General features: G+C 52.1%; 1 protein-coding gene across 1 annotated transcript in view; it reads right to left on the reverse strand.

Moving 5' to 3' along the window:
• Positions 1–70: 70 nt before the first annotated feature.
• LOC125449451 (dual specificity protein phosphatase 10-like) overlaps positions 71–20,000 on the reverse strand; it is a 65,001-nt gene continuing 45,071 nt past the window's right edge. The window contains exons 5-6 of the mRNA XM_059641481.1: positions 1,358–1,714; positions 71–336 (exon numbers count right to left, since the gene is read on the reverse strand). Of these exons, the coding sequence (XP_059497464.1) occupies positions 71–336; positions 1,358–1,714 (623 nt within the window). The remainder of the gene's footprint in view (positions 337–1,357; positions 1,715–20,000) is intronic.

Below are 20,000 nucleotides of genomic sequence, written 5' to 3' on the forward strand. Positions count from 1 at the left end.
TTCAATGCTCAGCCCCAGAGTTTGTCTTGGGGGTGTAGGGTGGGGGTGTTGTAGCACAGTCTGGGGTTATCTACACCTCGGTCTCCAGTCCAGTGAGTTTTGGGATGAGGATGCGGGGTGTGAGCCCCTTGTTCAGGTCCATTTCAAACTCCAGCAGTTGCCCCATGAAGTTGAGGTTTGGGGAGATGATGGGCCGTTTTCCCTTTACATATTTGTAAGCATCTGTCATGGACATCAGCGTGTGCTTCATCAGGTAGGCGATGACCAGGGTGGCAGAACGCGAGACACCTGCCTGGCAGTGTATCAGAACCCCCTTGCCACATTGGTGGGCTTCCTCTAAAAACAAAGCAATAACAAAGGGCCCAATCACAACCAGCTAGAGAAATGTCACAACAATTTCTTTCAGCACAGCCCTCAGCCAATAAAGGACCTCACCTAAACTGTACAAAATGTGACAGCTACTGGGACAGAGTGCAGTGGGTTAGGGAGCGCGATGGGACGGAGAGGGCAGTGGGATAGAATGGGCAGTGGGACAGAGAGCGTGGTAGGACAGGGAGGGCGATGGGACAGGGAGGGCGGTGGAAAGGAGCAGGCAGTGGGATGGAGCAGACGTAAGGACAGGGAGCGCGGTGGGACGGACAGTGCGGTGGGACAGAGCAGGCTGAGGGACAGAGTGGGCAGTGGGATGGAGAGGGCGGTGGGTTGGAGCAGACGGAGGGACAGAGCGGACGGTGGGACAGAGAGCAAGGGACGGCGGTGGGACAGAGCGAGCGGTGGTATGGAGAGTGTGGTGGGATGGAAAATGAGGTGGGACAGGGAGGGCAGTAGGACAGAGAGCAAGGCGGGACAGAGCACGGTGGAACAGGGAGGGCGGTGGGATAGAGCGGGCGGCGGGACAGAGCGCGGTGGAAGAGGGCAGTGGGACAGAGCGTGTGTAACAGTACACAGCGAGACAGGGCACAGCGAGACAGGGCACAGCGAGACAGGGCACAGTGAGACAGCGCACAGTGAGACAGCGCACAGTGAGACAGAGCACAGAGACAGAGCACTGTGAGACAGGGCACTGTGAGACAGAGCACTGTGTGACAGCGCACAGTGAGACAGCGCACAGTGAGACATGGCACAGTGAGACAGCGCACAGTGAGACAGCGCACAGTGAGACAGGGCACAGTGAGACAGGGCACAGTGAGACAGGGCACAGCGAGACAGGGCACAGTGAAACAGTGTGCTATGTGACAGAGCCTAGTGAGACAGGGCACAGTGAGACAGGGCACAGTGAGACAGGGCACAGTGAAACAGTGTGCTGTGTGACAGAGCCTAGTGAGACAGAGTGCTGTGTATAGCCTTGTGCACTCACCAATGAATTCAAAAGCCTCCTCGAAGTACTGGCGAAGGTTCTGTTTGCTGCTGTCAGTTGCTGGCAGTCTCTTATAGCGCACAGTGCCAGCCTGTGCGTGATACAGGGGAAGATGGGTGGTGACATTGATGACATATCCCACATTTAACTGGCGCAGCCTGACCAGATCCTGAGCATCCCGCTCATTCCCTAGGTACAAGAACGGCAGGACGGTGGTCAGCTCGGCATTTTCAATGTCAGGGGTCAAGGGGGCTGCACCTTCACACTCTCCGAATGACCCTTCGATCATCTCCTCCCCTTCATCCTGTCCTCTCACTGACGCAGAGCTGGGAACTGTACCCTCCTCACACCCAGGTTCTGGAAAATGGAACAGAGAGAAGGTCACAAACACACATCCTTCAGGATCCCAATCTCTCATCCCTCCCCCTCGGAGTCATTTCCTGATTGTCTTCAATCTGTGTCCACCTGGTTACAGATCACCTATAAACAGGCTGTAGAAAAGACAATTGTTTATCAACTAGTGGTACCATCCAGATGTTGTCAGGAGTAGCACATGAAATTCCGAAGGCAGGACACGGAGGAATGTGGAAAATGGAGGCATTGATAATCAAGTATTTTACATGCCTGATAGAAGTTTATAAAATGATGAGAGGTATAAGTAGGATTTCAAGACCAGGGGGCACATTTTTAAGGTGAGAGGAGAGAGATTTTAAAAAGCCATAAGTGGCAAATGTTTTACACAGAGTGTAATGAACATGTGTGGAATGAACTTCCTGAGGAACTGGTGGATGTGGGTACAATTACAACATTTCAATGACATTTGGATAGATCTATGAATAGGGAAGGTTTGGAGGGATATGGGTCAAGAGCAGGCAGGGTGGACTAGTTTAATTTGGGATTATGTTTGGCATGGACTAGTTGGACCGAAGGGTCTGTTTCCATGCTGTATGACTCTATCTATAACTTCATAAAGATGTAGTGCATTCTGAGGGAAACCCCTCAGTATGGAATTAAACTAGCGCCTTTGAGAGCCATACCAGCTTTGAGGAAGCATTCAGTCAGTTTTGAGTATATTGCGTAGGACCATTACCAAAAATATAAGCAGGTTCTCAGTATATGCTAACAGTTACAGACATGAGAACCTGATTTCCAGAAGCTCTTCTTTTCAGGACAGTTAGAGCTGAGGTAATAGTGGAGAAGTTAACTGCATTTTTATTACTTGTTGTGGACAACCAATTGAGGAACAAACTGATCAGGGTTTGAACTTTGTGTCAAGGTTTTCCTGGACATCATCTGCAGTTTGGATATAAAACAGCTGAAGCTGACTGCATATCATCCATAAAACACAGGGAACTTTGGTGAGGGAGCAATGTATTCTCAAAAGCAGGATTGAAGCAAACCGTAAACAAATAGTGAACAAAAACAAAGATACTGGAAAAGCTCAGCAGGTCTGGCAGCATCAGTGAAGGAAAAAAACAGAGTTAACATTTTGGGTCTGGTGACCCTTCCTCAGAACTCAGTAAACGAACAGACCCCAGGATTGGGACAGAGGGGGAGGTTTATTATTATTTGTTACTGCAGATTCCACAAATAAATCTGGCAATTTTCTAATCGTCTGGGATTTTTCCAGAATCTAAGGATTCTCAGAAGATTATGACCAGTGAATCCATGATTTCTGTAGCTTTTTCCTTTAATAGCTTAGGATGCACCTCATTAGATCCAGGTATCTACTGGTCTTTACCTTGATTACTTCCCCCTGGTCCTTTTTCTGTTTATTTCCTCTCTTTCTTTTGGCCCTTGATTGTTTAGTATTTTGGAATGCTACTAATGTCTTCAAGATATTTTCTGTTCAGAGATGTTATAACACACCCCTGGAGCAACTGTGACTTGAACACAGGCCTCCAGGTTCAAAGCTCGGATGTGCTGTGGCAGGATTTGATCCCGGGTCCCCAGAACAGTACCTGGGTCTCTGCATTAACAGTCCAGCAATACCACTATGCCACCACTTCCAGTGCCTATATTAGACTATATCCTCATAGAACAGTACAGCACAGGACAGGCCCTTCGGCCCACCATGTTGTGCTGAACTTTTACCCTAAACCTAAGGTCTATCTAACCTCCACCCCTACCTTATACTATCATCCATATGCCTGTCATGTGATTTTTGACTTTGTCCAAGCCCAGTCTAACATCAGCATCTCCACATCACGTCTTTGAGTAACTCATTTCTTCTACTGTGAAGACTGATACAAAGTACCATTTCCTGGTTCCCCATAATTATTCCCAGCCTTATTTCCGAAGGGGCCTACATTCATTTTATCCCTTCTATCAATGTAAAGATTAAAAGTTTACTATTCTTATTCATTTTACTTGCTAGTTTAACCTCAAAGTTTTTTTTCTCCCCCTTTATCCTTTTAGTGGGTCAGCTTTTGTTACTTTATAAAATGTTCTGAATCCTTTATCTCACTACTAATCTTTGCAAGTTTTCTTCTCAATTTGATGCCATCTTTTATTACAAAGAACACAGAATATAGAACGGTACAGCACAGTACAGGCCCTTCAGCCCACGATGTTGTGCTGAACTTTTACCTTAAACCTAAGGTCTATCTAACCTCTACACCTACTTATACTATCATCCATATGCCTATCTAATAGCCATTTAAATGCCCTTGAGGCCGACTCCACTACCCTCTCCAGTAATGCACTCCACGCCCCGACCACTCTCTGAGTAAACAGCCTATCTCTGACGTCTCCCCTATATCTACCTCCATTCACTTTAAAACTATGTCCCCTCGTAATAGCTACCTCCACCCTCGGAAAAAAATCTCTGGCTGTTCTCTCTATCTATACCTCTGATCATTTTGTACACCTTTATCAAGTCAAGAGTTTCCCTGGTCAATCATGGCCAGTTTATCCCATTCTTAGAAACCTTCTTCCTCACTGGGATATAATTTTGTTGCGAATCAAGAACATCTACAATCTGACCCCATCACAAAGATACTTTTCCCTCCCCACCCTTATCTGCCTTCTGGAGGGACCACTCTCTTGTCCGCTGCACAAACCCCTCCAGCCCCACCTCACCCGGCACTTTTCCCTGCAGCTGCAGAAAGTGCTACACCTGCCCCTACACCTCCTCCCTCACCCCATCCCAGGCCCCAAGAAGACTTTGCAAATTAAGCAGATGTTCACCTGCACATCTGCCAATGTAGTGTACTGTATCCACTGTTCCTGTTGTGGCCTCCTCTACATTGGGGAAATTAAGCGGAAGCTTGGGGACCGCTTTGCAGAAACACCTCTGCTCGGTTCGCAATAAACAGGACTGCACCTCTCAGAACCATTTTAACTCCCCCTCCCATTCCGCACATGACATGTCCATCATGGGCCTCCTGCAGTGCCACAACGATGCCACCCTTAGGTTGCAAGAACAGCAACTCATATTCCGCTTGGGAACCCTGCAGCCCAAAGGTATCAATGCGGACTTCACAAGCTTCAAAATCTCCCCTCCCCTGACTGCATCCCAAAACCAGCCCAGCTCGTCCCCATCTCCCTAACCTGTTTTTCCTCTCACCTATCCCCTCCTCCCACCTTAAGCCGCACCTCCATTTCCCACCGACTAACCTCATCCCACCTCCTTGACCTGTCCGTCCTCCCTGAACTGACCTTTCCCCTCCTCCCACCTCAAGCCCCACCCCCATCTCCTACCTACTAACCTCATCCTGTCCCCTTGACCTGTCCATCCTCCCTAGACTGACCAATCTCCTCCCTACCTCCACTGACCTTTACTGGCTCCGTCCCCACCTCCTTGACCTGTCTGTCTCCTCTCCACCTATTTTCTCCTCTATCCATCTTCTATCCACCTCCCCCTCTCTCCCTGTTTATTTCAGAACCCTCTTCCCCTCCCCATTTATGAAGAAGGGTCGAGGCCCAAAATGTCAGCCTTCCTGCTCCTCTGATGCTGCCAGGCCTGCTGTGTTCATCCAGCTCTGCACCTTGTTATCTCAGATTCTCCAGCATCTGCAGTTCCTACTATCACTGAAACATTTTTCATCAGCTGTCTTTTCTGTTAAATTCCTTTCCTAGTCTAGTGTAGCTGATTTTGTCCCCATTCCTTTGTAATCACCTGTATTTAAATTCAATGCAGTTGTTTGCAACCCCAGTTTCTCTCTTTCAAACTCAATATTAAATTCTACCATGTTATGATCACTGTTTCCAAGCAGATCTTTTACTCTGACATCATATTCTGACTCATTACATATTACCGTCTCGAAAATAATCTGACCCTGGTTGGATCCACATCTCATTGTTCTGAAAAGCTGGCCTGAATACACTCTGAATTTCTCGTTAAAGCTATCCTTGCAATTTGCTTTTCCCAATTTACATGAAGATTAAGTGCTGCATTGTTTACAGGTTTTTGTTATCTCCTGATTTATCCTCTGGTCTGCAATATACCTACTTTTAGCAGGATTACAGACTACCACCACCAAGGTCTTCATCCCCTCTTTATTTCTTATCTCAACCAATATGGATTCTACATGTTCTGATCCAAGTCCATTTCTTGCTAATATACTGATTCTACCTGATACCATCAAAGTCATCCCCCCCACCCTTCCCTTCCTGCCTGTCTTTTGGAAAAATCCAAAAGGGCGGGGAGGATGGGGTGGTGGATAGGGAATGGGCAGGGGGAAAAATGTGCTCAGTCCTGGCATCAGTCTCACACATTTACAACCTTCAGAGGTTGGGTCTGGTCAGGCGGAGAAGGGACCTGGGTTTGCAGTACAGGCCCCCGTCAGGGATCAGCTACAGAACCTGAATGAGGTTTAGCAGTCTCTCATGTCCCGATGGTGGGACAGATGGTGTCTTATGGGGTAAGAAACAAGCAGGAGGTCCCCTCATCCCTGATGTGTTCTGTTATCATTTGAGAACCTTGCAGATCTCTTACTCTGATATCGCTAGGGGAGAAATGCAATGTGGAGTCACTGTCCTTGCTGTCTGGGATGGACAGTTCGAGAGGACAGCATCTAAACGAAGATGTAGTGGACTCCTACCAACCCCCACCCTATACAAACATGCATACCCATCCACCCACACTAACTCACGCTCCTTCACTATCACACACACATGCTCGCTCACCATCTCACACACACACTCATGTTCGCTATCTCACACGCATACTCACTCACTATCTCACACACACACACTCTCATTCACTATTTCACACACACATATGCACGCTCACTCACTATCTCACACACACGCACATGCACGCTCACTCACTATCACACACACACATGCACACTCACTCACTGTCTCACGCACATACATGCACACTCACTCACTGTCTCACGCACATGCCTGCTCACTCACTATCTCATGCACATGCACACTCACTATCTCATGCACACACACACTCACTGTCTCACACACACACACACACTCACTGTCACACACACTCACTCACTGTCTCACACACACTCACTCACTGTCTCGCACACACTCATTCACTATATCACACACACACTCACTGTCTCACACACACTCACGCACTGTCTCACACACACGCACGCTCACTCACTAATTCACACACATGCTCACTCACTATCTCACGCACACACACACTCACTCACTATCTTGCACACACTCACTATCTCGCACACACTCACTCACTGTCTCGCACGCACACACTCACTCACTGTCTCGCACACACACACTCACTATATCACATATACACACACTCATGTACTGTCTCACACACACGCACGCTCACTCATTAATTCACACACATGCTCACTCACTATCTCACACACACACATTCTCGCTCACTCACTGTCTCACACACACATGCATGCTCACTATCTCGCACATGCACACACACGCTCACTCACTATCTCACGCACACACACGCTCACTCACTATCTCACGCATACACACGCTCACTCACTATCCCACACACATGCACGTTCACTCACTATCCCACACACAGACATACACACTCACTCACTATCTCATGCACACGCATGCTCAGTCACTGTCTCACACACACATGCACGCTCACTGACACATGCACGCTCACTCACTGTCTCACACACACACACGCACGCTCACTCACTGTCCACACACATATGCATGCTCACTATCTCACGCACATGCACACACACGCTCACTCACTGTCTCACACACACACACGCACGCTCACTCACTGTCCACACACATATGCATGCTCACTATCTCACGCACATGCACACACACGCTCACTCACTATCTCATGCACATGCACACACACGCTCACTCACTATCTCACACATGCACACACACGCTCACTCACTATCTCACACATACACACGCTCACTCACTATCTCACACATACACACGCTCACTCACTATCTCACGCATACACACTCACTCACTTTCTTACATACACACACACACGCTCACTCACTATCTCACACATGCACACACACGCTCACTCACTATCTCACACATACACACGCTCACTCACTATCTCACACATACACACGCTCACTCACTATCTCACGCATACACACTCACTCACTTTCTTACATACACACACACACGCTCACTCACTATCTCACACACATGCACATTCACTCACTATCCCACACACACACATACACGCTCACTCACTATTTCATGCACACGCATGCTCAGTCACTGTCTCACACACACATGCACGCTCACTGACACATGCACGCTCACTCACTATCTCATGCACATGCACACACACGCTCACTCACTATCTGACACACATGCACGCTCACTCACTATCTCATGCACATGCACACACACGCTCACTCACTATCTGACACACATGCACGCTCACTCACTATCTCATGCACATGCACACACACGCTCACTCACTATCTGACACACACACACTCACTCACTATCTCATGCACATGCACACGCATGCTCACTCACTATCTCACACACACATGCACGCTCACTGACACATGCACGCTCACTCACTATCTCATGCACACGCACGCACGCGCACTCACTATCTCACACACACACACACACACGCTCACTCACTATTTCATGCACATGTACACGCACGCACGCTCACTCACTATCTCACACACACATGCACGCTCACTCACTATTTCATGCAGGTGCACGCGCATGCACGCCTACTCACTATTTCATGCATGTGCATGCACACGCACACGCACAGTCACTCACTATTTCATGCACGTGCACGCACGCTCACTCACTATCTTGCACGCGTACGCATGCTCACTCACTATCTCGCACGTGTACGCACGCTCACTCACTATCTCGCACGTGTACGCATGCTCACTCACTATCTCGCACGTGTACGCACGCTCACTCACTATCTCGCACGTGTACGCACGCTCACTCACTATCTCGCACGTGTACGCATGCTCACTCACTATCTCGCACGTGTACGCATGCTCACTCACTATCTCGCACGTGTACGCACGCTCACTCACTATCTCGCACGTGTACGCATGCTCACTCACTATCTCGCACGTGTACGCACACTCACTCACTATCTCGCACGTGTACGCACGCTCACTCACTATTTCACACATACACATTATCTCACACACACACAAACAAGCTCACTCACTACCTCACACACATGCACATTCACTCACTATCTCACACACACACACACACACACACGCTCACTCACTACCTCACACACATGCACGTTCACTCACTATCTCACACACACACACACACGCTCACTCACTATCTCATGCAAACGCATGTTCACTTACTGTCTCACACACACATGCACGCTCACTCACACATGCACGCTCACGCATTATCTCATGCACATGCACACACATGCTCACTCACTATCTGACACACACACACTCACTCACTATCTCACACACACGCATGCTCACTCACTAATTCACACACACACACATATGCACGCTCACTCACTATCTCACACACATGCACGCTCACTCACTGTCTCACGCACACATGCAGGCACGCTCACTGTCTCACTCACTGTCTCATGCACACATGCATGCACGCTACTGTCTCACTCACTGTCACGCACGCATGCACGCACGCTCACTGTCTCACTCACTGTCACGCACACATGCACGCACGCTCACTGTCTCACTCACTGTCACGCACACATGCACGAATGCTCACTGTCTCACTCACTGTCACGCACACATGCAGGCACGCTCACTGTCTCACTCACTGTCTCATGCACACATGCATGCACGCTACTGTCTCACTCACTGTCTCACGCACACATGCAGGCACGCTCACTGTCTCACTCACTCTCTCATGCACACATGCATGCACGCTACTGTCTCACTCACTGTCACGCACGCATGCACGCACGCTCACTGTCTCACTCACTGTCACGCACGCATGCACGCACGCTCACTGTCTCACTCACTGTCACGCACACATGCACGCACGCTCACTGTCTCACTCACTGTCACTCTCACACGCACGCACGCTCACTGTCTCACTCACTGTCTCTCACACTCACGCACGCTCACTGTCACTCACACTCACGCACGCTCGCTCACTCACTGTGTCTCACACACACGCACGCTCGCTCACTGTCTCTCACACACGTGCACGCTCGCTCACTCACTGTCTCTCACACAGACACACACACACGCTCGCTCACTCACTGTCTCTCACACACACACACGCTCGCACGCTCACTCACTGTTTCTCACACACACACACGCTCGCTCACTCACTGTCTCTCACACACACACACACGCTCACTCATGATCTCTCACACACACACACACGCTCACTCACGATCTCTCACACACACACACGCTCGCTCGCTCACTATCTCTCACACACACGCTCGCTCGCTCACTCACTCAGTCTCTCACACACACACACACACACACACACACACACACACACGCTCGCTCACTCACTATCTCTCACACACACACACACGCTCACTCACTCACTCTCTCTCACACACACACGCTCGCTCGCTCACTCACTGTCTCTCACACACTTGCACGCTCGCTCACTCACTGTCTCTCACACAGACACACACACACGCTCGCTCACTCACTGTCTCTCACACACACACACGCTCGCACGCTCACTCACTGTTTCTCACACAGACACACACGCTCGCACGCTCACTCACTGTTTCTCACACACACACACACGCTCGCTCGCTCGCTCACTCACTGTCTCTCACACACACTGGCTCGCTGCTCACTCACTGTCTCTCACACACACACACGCTCGCTCGCTCACTCACTGTCTCTCACACACACACACACGCTCACTCATGATCTCTCACACACACACACACGCTCACTCACGATCTCTCACACACACACACACGCTCGCTCACTCACTATCTCTCACACACACGCTCGCTCGCTCACTCACTCAGTCTCTCACACACACACACACACACGCTCGCTCACTCACTATCTCACACACATGCACGCTCACTCACTGTCTCACGCACACATGCAGGCACGCTCACTGTCTCACTCACTCTCTCATGCACACATGCATGCACGCTACTGTCTCACTCACTGTCACGCACGCATGCACGCACGCTCACTGTCTCACTCACTGTCACGCACACATGCACGCACGCTCACTGTCTCACTCACTGTCTCTCTCACACGCACACACGCTCACTGTCTCACTCACTGTCTCTCACACTCACGCACGCTCACTGTCACTCACACTCACGCACGCTCGCTCACTCACTGTGTCTCACACACACGCATGCTCGCTCACTGTCTCTCACACACGTGCACGCTCGCTCACTCACTGTCTCTCACACAGACACACACACACGCTCGCTCACTCACTGTCTCACGCACACATGCAGGCACGCTCACTGTCTCACTCACTGTCTCATGCACACATGCATGCACGCTACTGTCTCACTCACTGTCACGCACGCATGCACGCACGCTCACTGTCTCACTCACTGTCACGCACACATGCACGCACGCTCACTGTCTCACTCACTGTCACTCTCACACGCACGCACGCTCACTGTCTCACTCACTGTCTCTCACACTCACGCACGCTCACTGTCACTCACACTCACGCACGCTCGCTCACTCACTGTGTCTCACACACACGCACGCTCGCTCACTGTCTCTCACACACGTGCACGCTCGCTCACTCACTGTCTCTCACACAGACACACACACACGCTCGCTCACTCACTGTCTCTCACACACACACGCTCGCACGCTCACTCACTGTTTCTCACACACACACACGCTCGCTCACTCACTGTCTCTCACACACACACACACGCTCACTCATGATCTCTCACACACACACACACGCTCACTCACGATCTCTCACACACACACACGCTCGCTCGCTCACTATCTCTCACACACACGCTCGCTCGCTCACTCACTCAGTCTCTCACACACACACACACACACACACACACACACACGCTCGCTCACTCACTATCTCTCACACACACACACACGCTCACTCACTCACTCTCTCTCACACACACACGCTCGCTCGCTCACTCACTGTCTCTCACACACTTGCACGCTCGCTCACTCACTGTCTCTCACACAGACACACACACACGCTCGCTCACTCACTGTCTCTCACACACACACACGCTCGCACGCTCACTCACTGTTTCTCACACAGACACACACGCTCGCACGCTCACTCACTGTTTCTCACACACACACACACGCTCGCTCGCTCGCTCACTCACTGTCTCTCACACACACTGGCTCGCTGCTCACTCACTGTCTCTCACACACACACACGCTCGCTCGCTCACTCACTGTCTCTCACACACACACACACGCTCACTCATGATCTCTCACACACACACACACGCTCACTCACGATCTCTCACACACACACACATGCTCGCTCACTCACTATCTCTCACACACACGCTCGCTCGCTCACTCACTCAGTCTCTCACACACACACACACACACGCTCGCTCACTCACTATCTCACACACATGCACGCTCACTCACTGTCTCACGCACACATGCAGGCACGCTCACTGTCTCACTCACTCTCTCATGCACACATGCATGCACGCTACTGTCTCACTCACTGTCACGCACGCATGCACGCACGCTCACTGTCTCACTCACTGTCACGCACACATGCACGCACGCTCACTGTCTCACTCACTGTCTCTCTCACACGCACACACGCTCACTGTCTCACTCACTGTCTCTCACACTCACGCACGCTCACTGTCACTCACACTCACGCACGCTCGCTCACTCACTGTGTCTCACACACACGCATGCTCGCTCACTGTCTCTCACACACGTGCACGCTCGCTCACTCACTGTCTCTCACACAGACACACACACACGCTCGCTCACTCACTGTCTCTCACACACACACACGCTCGCACGCTCACTCACTGTTTCTCACACACACACACGCTCGCTCGCTCACTCACTGTCTCTCACACACACAGGCTCGCTGCTCACTCACTGTCTCTCACACACACACACGCTCGCTCACTCACTGTCTCTCACACAGACACACACACACGCTCGCTCACTCACTGTCTCTCACACACACACGCTCACTCGCTCACTCACTGTCTCTCACACACACATGCTCACTCACTATCTCGCACGTGTACGCACGCTCACTCACTATCTCGCACGTGTACGCACGCTCACTCACTATCTCACAAATACACATTATCTCACACACACACAAACAAGCTCACTCACTACCTCACACACATGCACATTCACTCACTATCTCACACACACACACGCTCACTCACTATCTCATGCAAACGCATGTTCACTTATTGTCTCACACACACATGCACGCTCACTCACACATGCACGCTCACGCATTATCTCATGCACATGCACACACACGCTCACTCACTATCTGACACACACACACTCACTCACTATCTCACACACACGCATGCTCACTCACTAATTCACACACACACACATATGCACGCTCACTCACTATCTCACACACATGCACGCTCACTCACTGTCTCACGCACACATGCAGGCACGCTCACTGTCTCACTCACTCTCTCATGCACACATGCATGCACGCTACTGTCTCACTCACTGTCACGCACGCATGCACGCACGCTCACTGTCTCACTCACTGTCACGCACACATGCACGCACGCTCACTGTCTCACTCACTGTCTCTTTCACACGCACGCACGCTCACTGTCTCACTCACTGTCTCTCACACTCACGCACGCTCACTGTCACTCACACTCACGCACGCTCGCTCACTCACTGTGTCTCAAACACACGCACGCTCGCTCACTGTCTCTCACACACGTGCACGCTCGCTCACTCACTGTCTCTCACACAGACACACACACACGCTCGCTCACTCACTGTCTCTCACACACACACACGCTCGCACGCTCACTCACTGTTTCTCACACACACACACGCTCGCACGCTCACTCACTGTCTCTCACACACACACACACGCTCACTCATGATCTCTCACACACACACACACGCTCACTCACGATCTCTCACACACACACACGCTCGCTCACTCACTATCTCTCACACACACGCTCGCTCGCTCACTCACTCAGTCTCTCACACACACACACACACACACACACACACACACACACGCTCGCTCACTCACTATCTCTCACACACACACACACGCTCGCTCACTCACTATCTCTCACACACACACACACGCTCACTCACTCACTCTCTCTCACACACACACGCTCGCTCGCTCACTCACTGTCTCTCACACACGTGCACGCTCGCTCACTCACTGTCTCTCACACAGACACACACGCTCGCACGCTCACTCACTGTTTCTCACACACACACACACGCTCGCTCGCTCACTCACTGTCTCTCACACACACAGGCTCGCTGCTCACTCACTTTCTCTCACACACACACACACGCTCACTCATGATCTCTCACACACACACACACGCTCACTCACGATCTCTCACACACACACACGCTCGCTCACTCACTATCTCTCACACACACGCTCGCTCGCTCACTCACTCAGTCTCTCACACACACACACACACGCTCGCTCACTCACTATCTCACACACATGCACGCTCACTCACTGTCTCACGCACACATGCAGGCACGCTCACTGTCTCACTCACTCTCTCATGCACACATGCATGCACGCTACTGTCTCACTCACTGTCACGCACGCATGCACGAATGCTCACTGTCTCACTCACTGTCACGCACACATGCACGCACGCTCACTGTCTCACTCACTGTCTCTCTCACACGCACACACGCTCACTGTCTCACTCACTGTCTCTCACACTCACGCACGCTCACTGTCACTCACACTCACGCACGCTCGCTCACTCACTGTGTCTCACACACACGCACGCTCGCTCACTGTCTCTCACACACGTGCACGCTCGCTCACTCACTGTCTCTCACACAGACACACACACACGCTCGCTCACTCACTGTCTCTCACACACACACACGCTCGCACGCTCACTCACTGTTTCTCACACACACACACGCTCGCTCGCTCACTCACTGTCTCTCACACACACAGGCTCGCTGCTCACTCACTGTCTCTCACACACACACACGCTCGCTCACTCACTGTCTCTCACACAGACACACACACACGCTCGCTCACTCACTGTCTCTCACACACACACACGCTCACTCGCTCACTCACTGTCTCTCACACACACATGCTCGCTCGATCACTTACTGTCTCTCACACACACACACGCTCGCTCACTCACTGTCTCTCACACACACACACACGCTCACTCACTGTCACTCACACTCAAGCACGCTCGCTCACTCACTGTGTCTCACACACACGCACGCTCGCTCACTGTCTCTCACACACGTGCACGCTCGCTCACTCACTGTCTCTCACACAGACACACACACACGCTCGCTCACTCACTGTCTCTCACACACACACACGCTCGCACGCTCACTCACTGTTTCTCACACACACACACGCTCGCTCGCTCACTGACTGTCTCTCACACACACACACACGCTCACTCATGATCTCTCACACACACACACACACACGCTCACTCACGATCTCTCACACACACACACGCTCGCTCACTCACTATCTCTCACACACACGCTCGCTCGCTCACTCACTCAGTCTCTCACACACACACACACGCTCGCTCACTCAGTCTCTCTCACACACACACACACGCTCACTCACTCACTCTCTCTCACACACACACGCTCGCTCGCTCACTCACTGTCTCTCACACACACACACGCTCACTCGCTCACTCACTGTCTCTCACACACACATGCTCGCTCGCTCACTTACTGTCTCTCACACACACACACACGCTCGCTCACTCACTGTCTCTCACACACACACACGGTCACTCACTGTCTCTCACACACACACACACGCTCGCTCGCTCACTCACTGTCTCTCACACACACACACGCTCGCTCGCTCACTCACTGTCTCTCTCACACACACGCTCGCTCGCTCACTTACTGTCTCTCTCACACACACACGCTCGCTCGCTCACTCACTGTCTCTCACACACACACACGCTCGCTCGCTCACTCACTGTCTCTCTCACACACACACGCTCGCACGCTCACTCACTGTTTCTCACACACACACACGCTCGCTCGCTCACTCACTGTCTCTCACACACACACACACGCTCACTCACGATCTCTCACACACACACACGCTCGCTCACTCACTATCTCTCACACACACGCTCGCTCGCTCACTCACTCAGTCTCTCACACACACACACACACACACACACGCTCGCTCACTCACTATCTCTCACACACACACACACGCTCACTCACTCACTCTCTCTCACACACACACGCTCGCTCGCTCACTCACTGTCTCTCACACACGTGCACGCTCGCTCACTCACTGTCTCTCACACAGACACACACACACGCTCGCTCACTCACTGTCTCTCACACACACACACGCTCGCACGCTCACTCACTGTTTCTCACACACACACACGCTCGCACGCTCACTCACTGTTTCTCACACACACACACACGCTCGCTCGCTCACTCACTGTCTCTCACACACACAGGCTCGCTGCTCACTCACTGTCTCTCACACACACATACGCTCGCTCGCTCACTCACTGTCTCTCACACACACATGCTCGCTCGCTCACTTACTGTCTCTCACACACACACACACGCTCGCTCACTCACTGTCTCTCACACACACGCTCGCTCGCTCACTCACTCAGTCTCTCACACACACACACACGCTCGCTCACTCAGTCTCTCACACACACACACACACGCTCGCTCACTCACTATCTCTCACACACACACACACGCTCACTCACTCACTCTCTCTCACACACACACGCTCGCTCGCTCACTCACTGTCTCTCACACACACACACGCTCACTCGCTCACTCACTGTCTCTCACACACACATGCTCGCTCGCTCACTTACTGTCTCTCACACACACACACACGCTCGCTCATGATCTCTCACACACACACACACGCTCACTCACGATCTCTCACACACACACACGCTCGCTCACTCACTATCTCTCACACACACGCTCGCTCGCTCACTCACTCAGTCTCTCACACACACACACACGCTCGCTCACTCAGTCTCTCACACACACACACACACGCTCGCTAACTCACTATCTCTCACACACACACACACGCTCACTCACTCACTCTCTCTCACACACACACGCTCGCTCGCTCACTCACTGTCTCTCACACACACACACGCTCACTCGCTCACTCACTGTCTCTCACACACACATGCTCGCTCGCTCACTTACTGTCTCTCACACACACACACACGCTCGCTCACTGTCTCTCACACACACACACACGCTCGCTCGCTCACTCACTGTCTCTCTCACACACACACGCTCGCTCACTCACTCACTGTCTCTCACACACACACACGCTCACTCGCTCACTCACTGTCTCTCACACACACATGCTCGCTCGCTCACTTACTGTCTCTCACACACACACACACGCTCGCTCACTCACTGTCTCTCACACACACACACGCTCACTCACTGTCTCTCACACACACACACGCTCGCTCGCTCACTCACTGTCTCTCTCACACACACACGCTCGCTCGCTCACTCACTGTCTCTCTCACACACACACGCTCGCTCGCTCACTCACTGTCTCTCACACACACACACGCTCGCTCACTCACTCACTGTCTCTCTCACACACACACGCTCGCTCACTCACTCAGTCTCTCACACACACACACACACACGCTCGCTCACTCACTATCTCACACACATGCACGCTCACTCACTGTCTCACGCACACATGCAGGCACGCTCACTGTCTCACTCACTCTCTCATGCACACATGCATGCACGCTACTGTCTCACTCACTGTCACGCACGCATGCACGCACGCTCACTGTCTCACTCACTGTCACGCACACATGCACGCACGCTCACTGTCTCACTCACTGTCTCTCTCACACGCACACACGCTCACTGTCTCACTCACTGTCTCTCACACTCACGCACGCTCACTGTCACTCACACTCACGCACGCTCGCTCACTCACAGTGTCTCACACACACGCACGCTCACTGTCTCTCACACACGTGCACGCTCGCTCACTCACTGTCTCTCACACAGACACACACGCTCACTCACTGTTTCTCACACACACACACGCTCGCTCGCTCACTGACTGTCTCTCACACACACACACACGCTCACTCATGATCTCTCACACACACACACACACGCTCACTCACGATCTCTCACACACACACACGCTCGCTCACTCACTATCTCTCACACACACGCTCGCTTGCTCACTCACTCAGTCTCTCACACACACACACACGCTCGCTCACTCAGTCTCTCACACACACACACACACACGCTCGCTCACTCACTATCTCTCACACACACACACACGCTCACTCACGATCTCTCACACACACACACGCTCGCTCACTCACTATCTCTCACACACACGCTCGCTCGCTCACTCACTCAGTCTCTCACACACACACACACGCTCGCTCACTCAGTCTCTCACACACACACACACACACGCTCGCTCACTCACTATCTCTCACACACACACACACGCTCACTCACTCACTCTCTCTCACACACACACGCTCGCTCGCTCACTCACTGTCTCTCACACACACACACGCTCACTCGCTCACTCACTGTCTCTCACACACACATGCTCGCTCGCTCACTTACTGTCTCTCACACACACACACACGCTCGCTCACTCACTGTCTCTCACACACACACACGCTCACTCACTGTCTCTCACACACACACACACGCTCGCTCGCTCACTCACTGTCTCTCACACACACACACGCTCGCTCGCTCACTCACTGTCTCTCTCACACACACACGCTCGCTCGCTCACTCACTGTCTCTCACACACACACACGCTCGCTCGCTCACTCACTGTCTCTCTCACACACACACGCTCGCTCGCTCACTCACTGTCTCTCTCACACACACACGCTCGCTCGCTCACTCACTATCTCACACACACGCATGCTCACTCACTAATTCACACACACACATATGCACGCTCACTCACTATCTCACACACATGCATGCTCACTCACTGTCTCACGCACACATGCAGGCACGCTCACTGTCTCATTCACTGTCTCACGCACACATGCATGCACACTCACTGACTCAGTCACTGTCACGCACACACGCTCACTGTCTCACTCACTGTCACGCACACATGCACGCACGCTCACTGTCTCACTCACTGTCTCTCACACTCACGCACGCTCACTGTCACTCACACTCACGCACGCTCGCTCACTCACTGTGTCTCACACAGACACACACACACGCTCGCTCACTCACTGTCTCTCATACAGACACACACACACGCTCGCACGCTCACTCACTGTCTCTCACACACACACACGCTCGCTCGCTCACTCACTGTCTCTCACACACACAGGCTCGCTGCTCACTCACTGTCTCTCACACACACACACGCTCGCTCGCTCACTCACTGTCTCTCACACACACACACACGCTCGCTCGCTCACTCACTGTCTCTCACACACACACACACGCTCACTCACGATCTCTCACACACACACACGCTCACTCACGATCTCTCACACACTCACTATCTCTCTCACACACACACACACGCTCGCTCGCTCACTCACTGTCTCTCACACACACGTTCGCTCGCTCACTCACTGTCTCTCACACACACACACGCTCGCTCGCTCACTTACTGTCTCTCACACACACACACGCTCGCTCACTCACTGTCTCTCTCACACACACACACGCTCGCTCGCTCACTCACTGTCTCTCACACACACACACGCTCACTCACTGTCTCACACACACACACGCTCACTAACTGTCTCTCTCACACACACACACGCTCGCTCGCTCACTCACTGTCTCTCTCACACACACGCTCGCTCGCTCACTCACTGTCTCTCTCACACACACACGCTCGCTCGCTCACTCACTGTCTCTCTCACACACACACGCTCGCTCGCTCACTATCTCTCACACACACACACACGCTCGCTCTCTGTCTCTCACACACACACGCTCGCTCACTCACTCACTATCTCTCA

Source organism: Stegostoma tigrinum, chromosome 42, assembly GCF_030684315.1.
Source record: "Stegostoma tigrinum isolate sSteTig4 chromosome 42, sSteTig4.hap1, whole genome shotgun sequence".
Taxonomy (NCBI): Eukaryota; Metazoa; Chordata; class Chondrichthyes; order Orectolobiformes; family Stegostomatidae; genus Stegostoma; species Stegostoma tigrinum.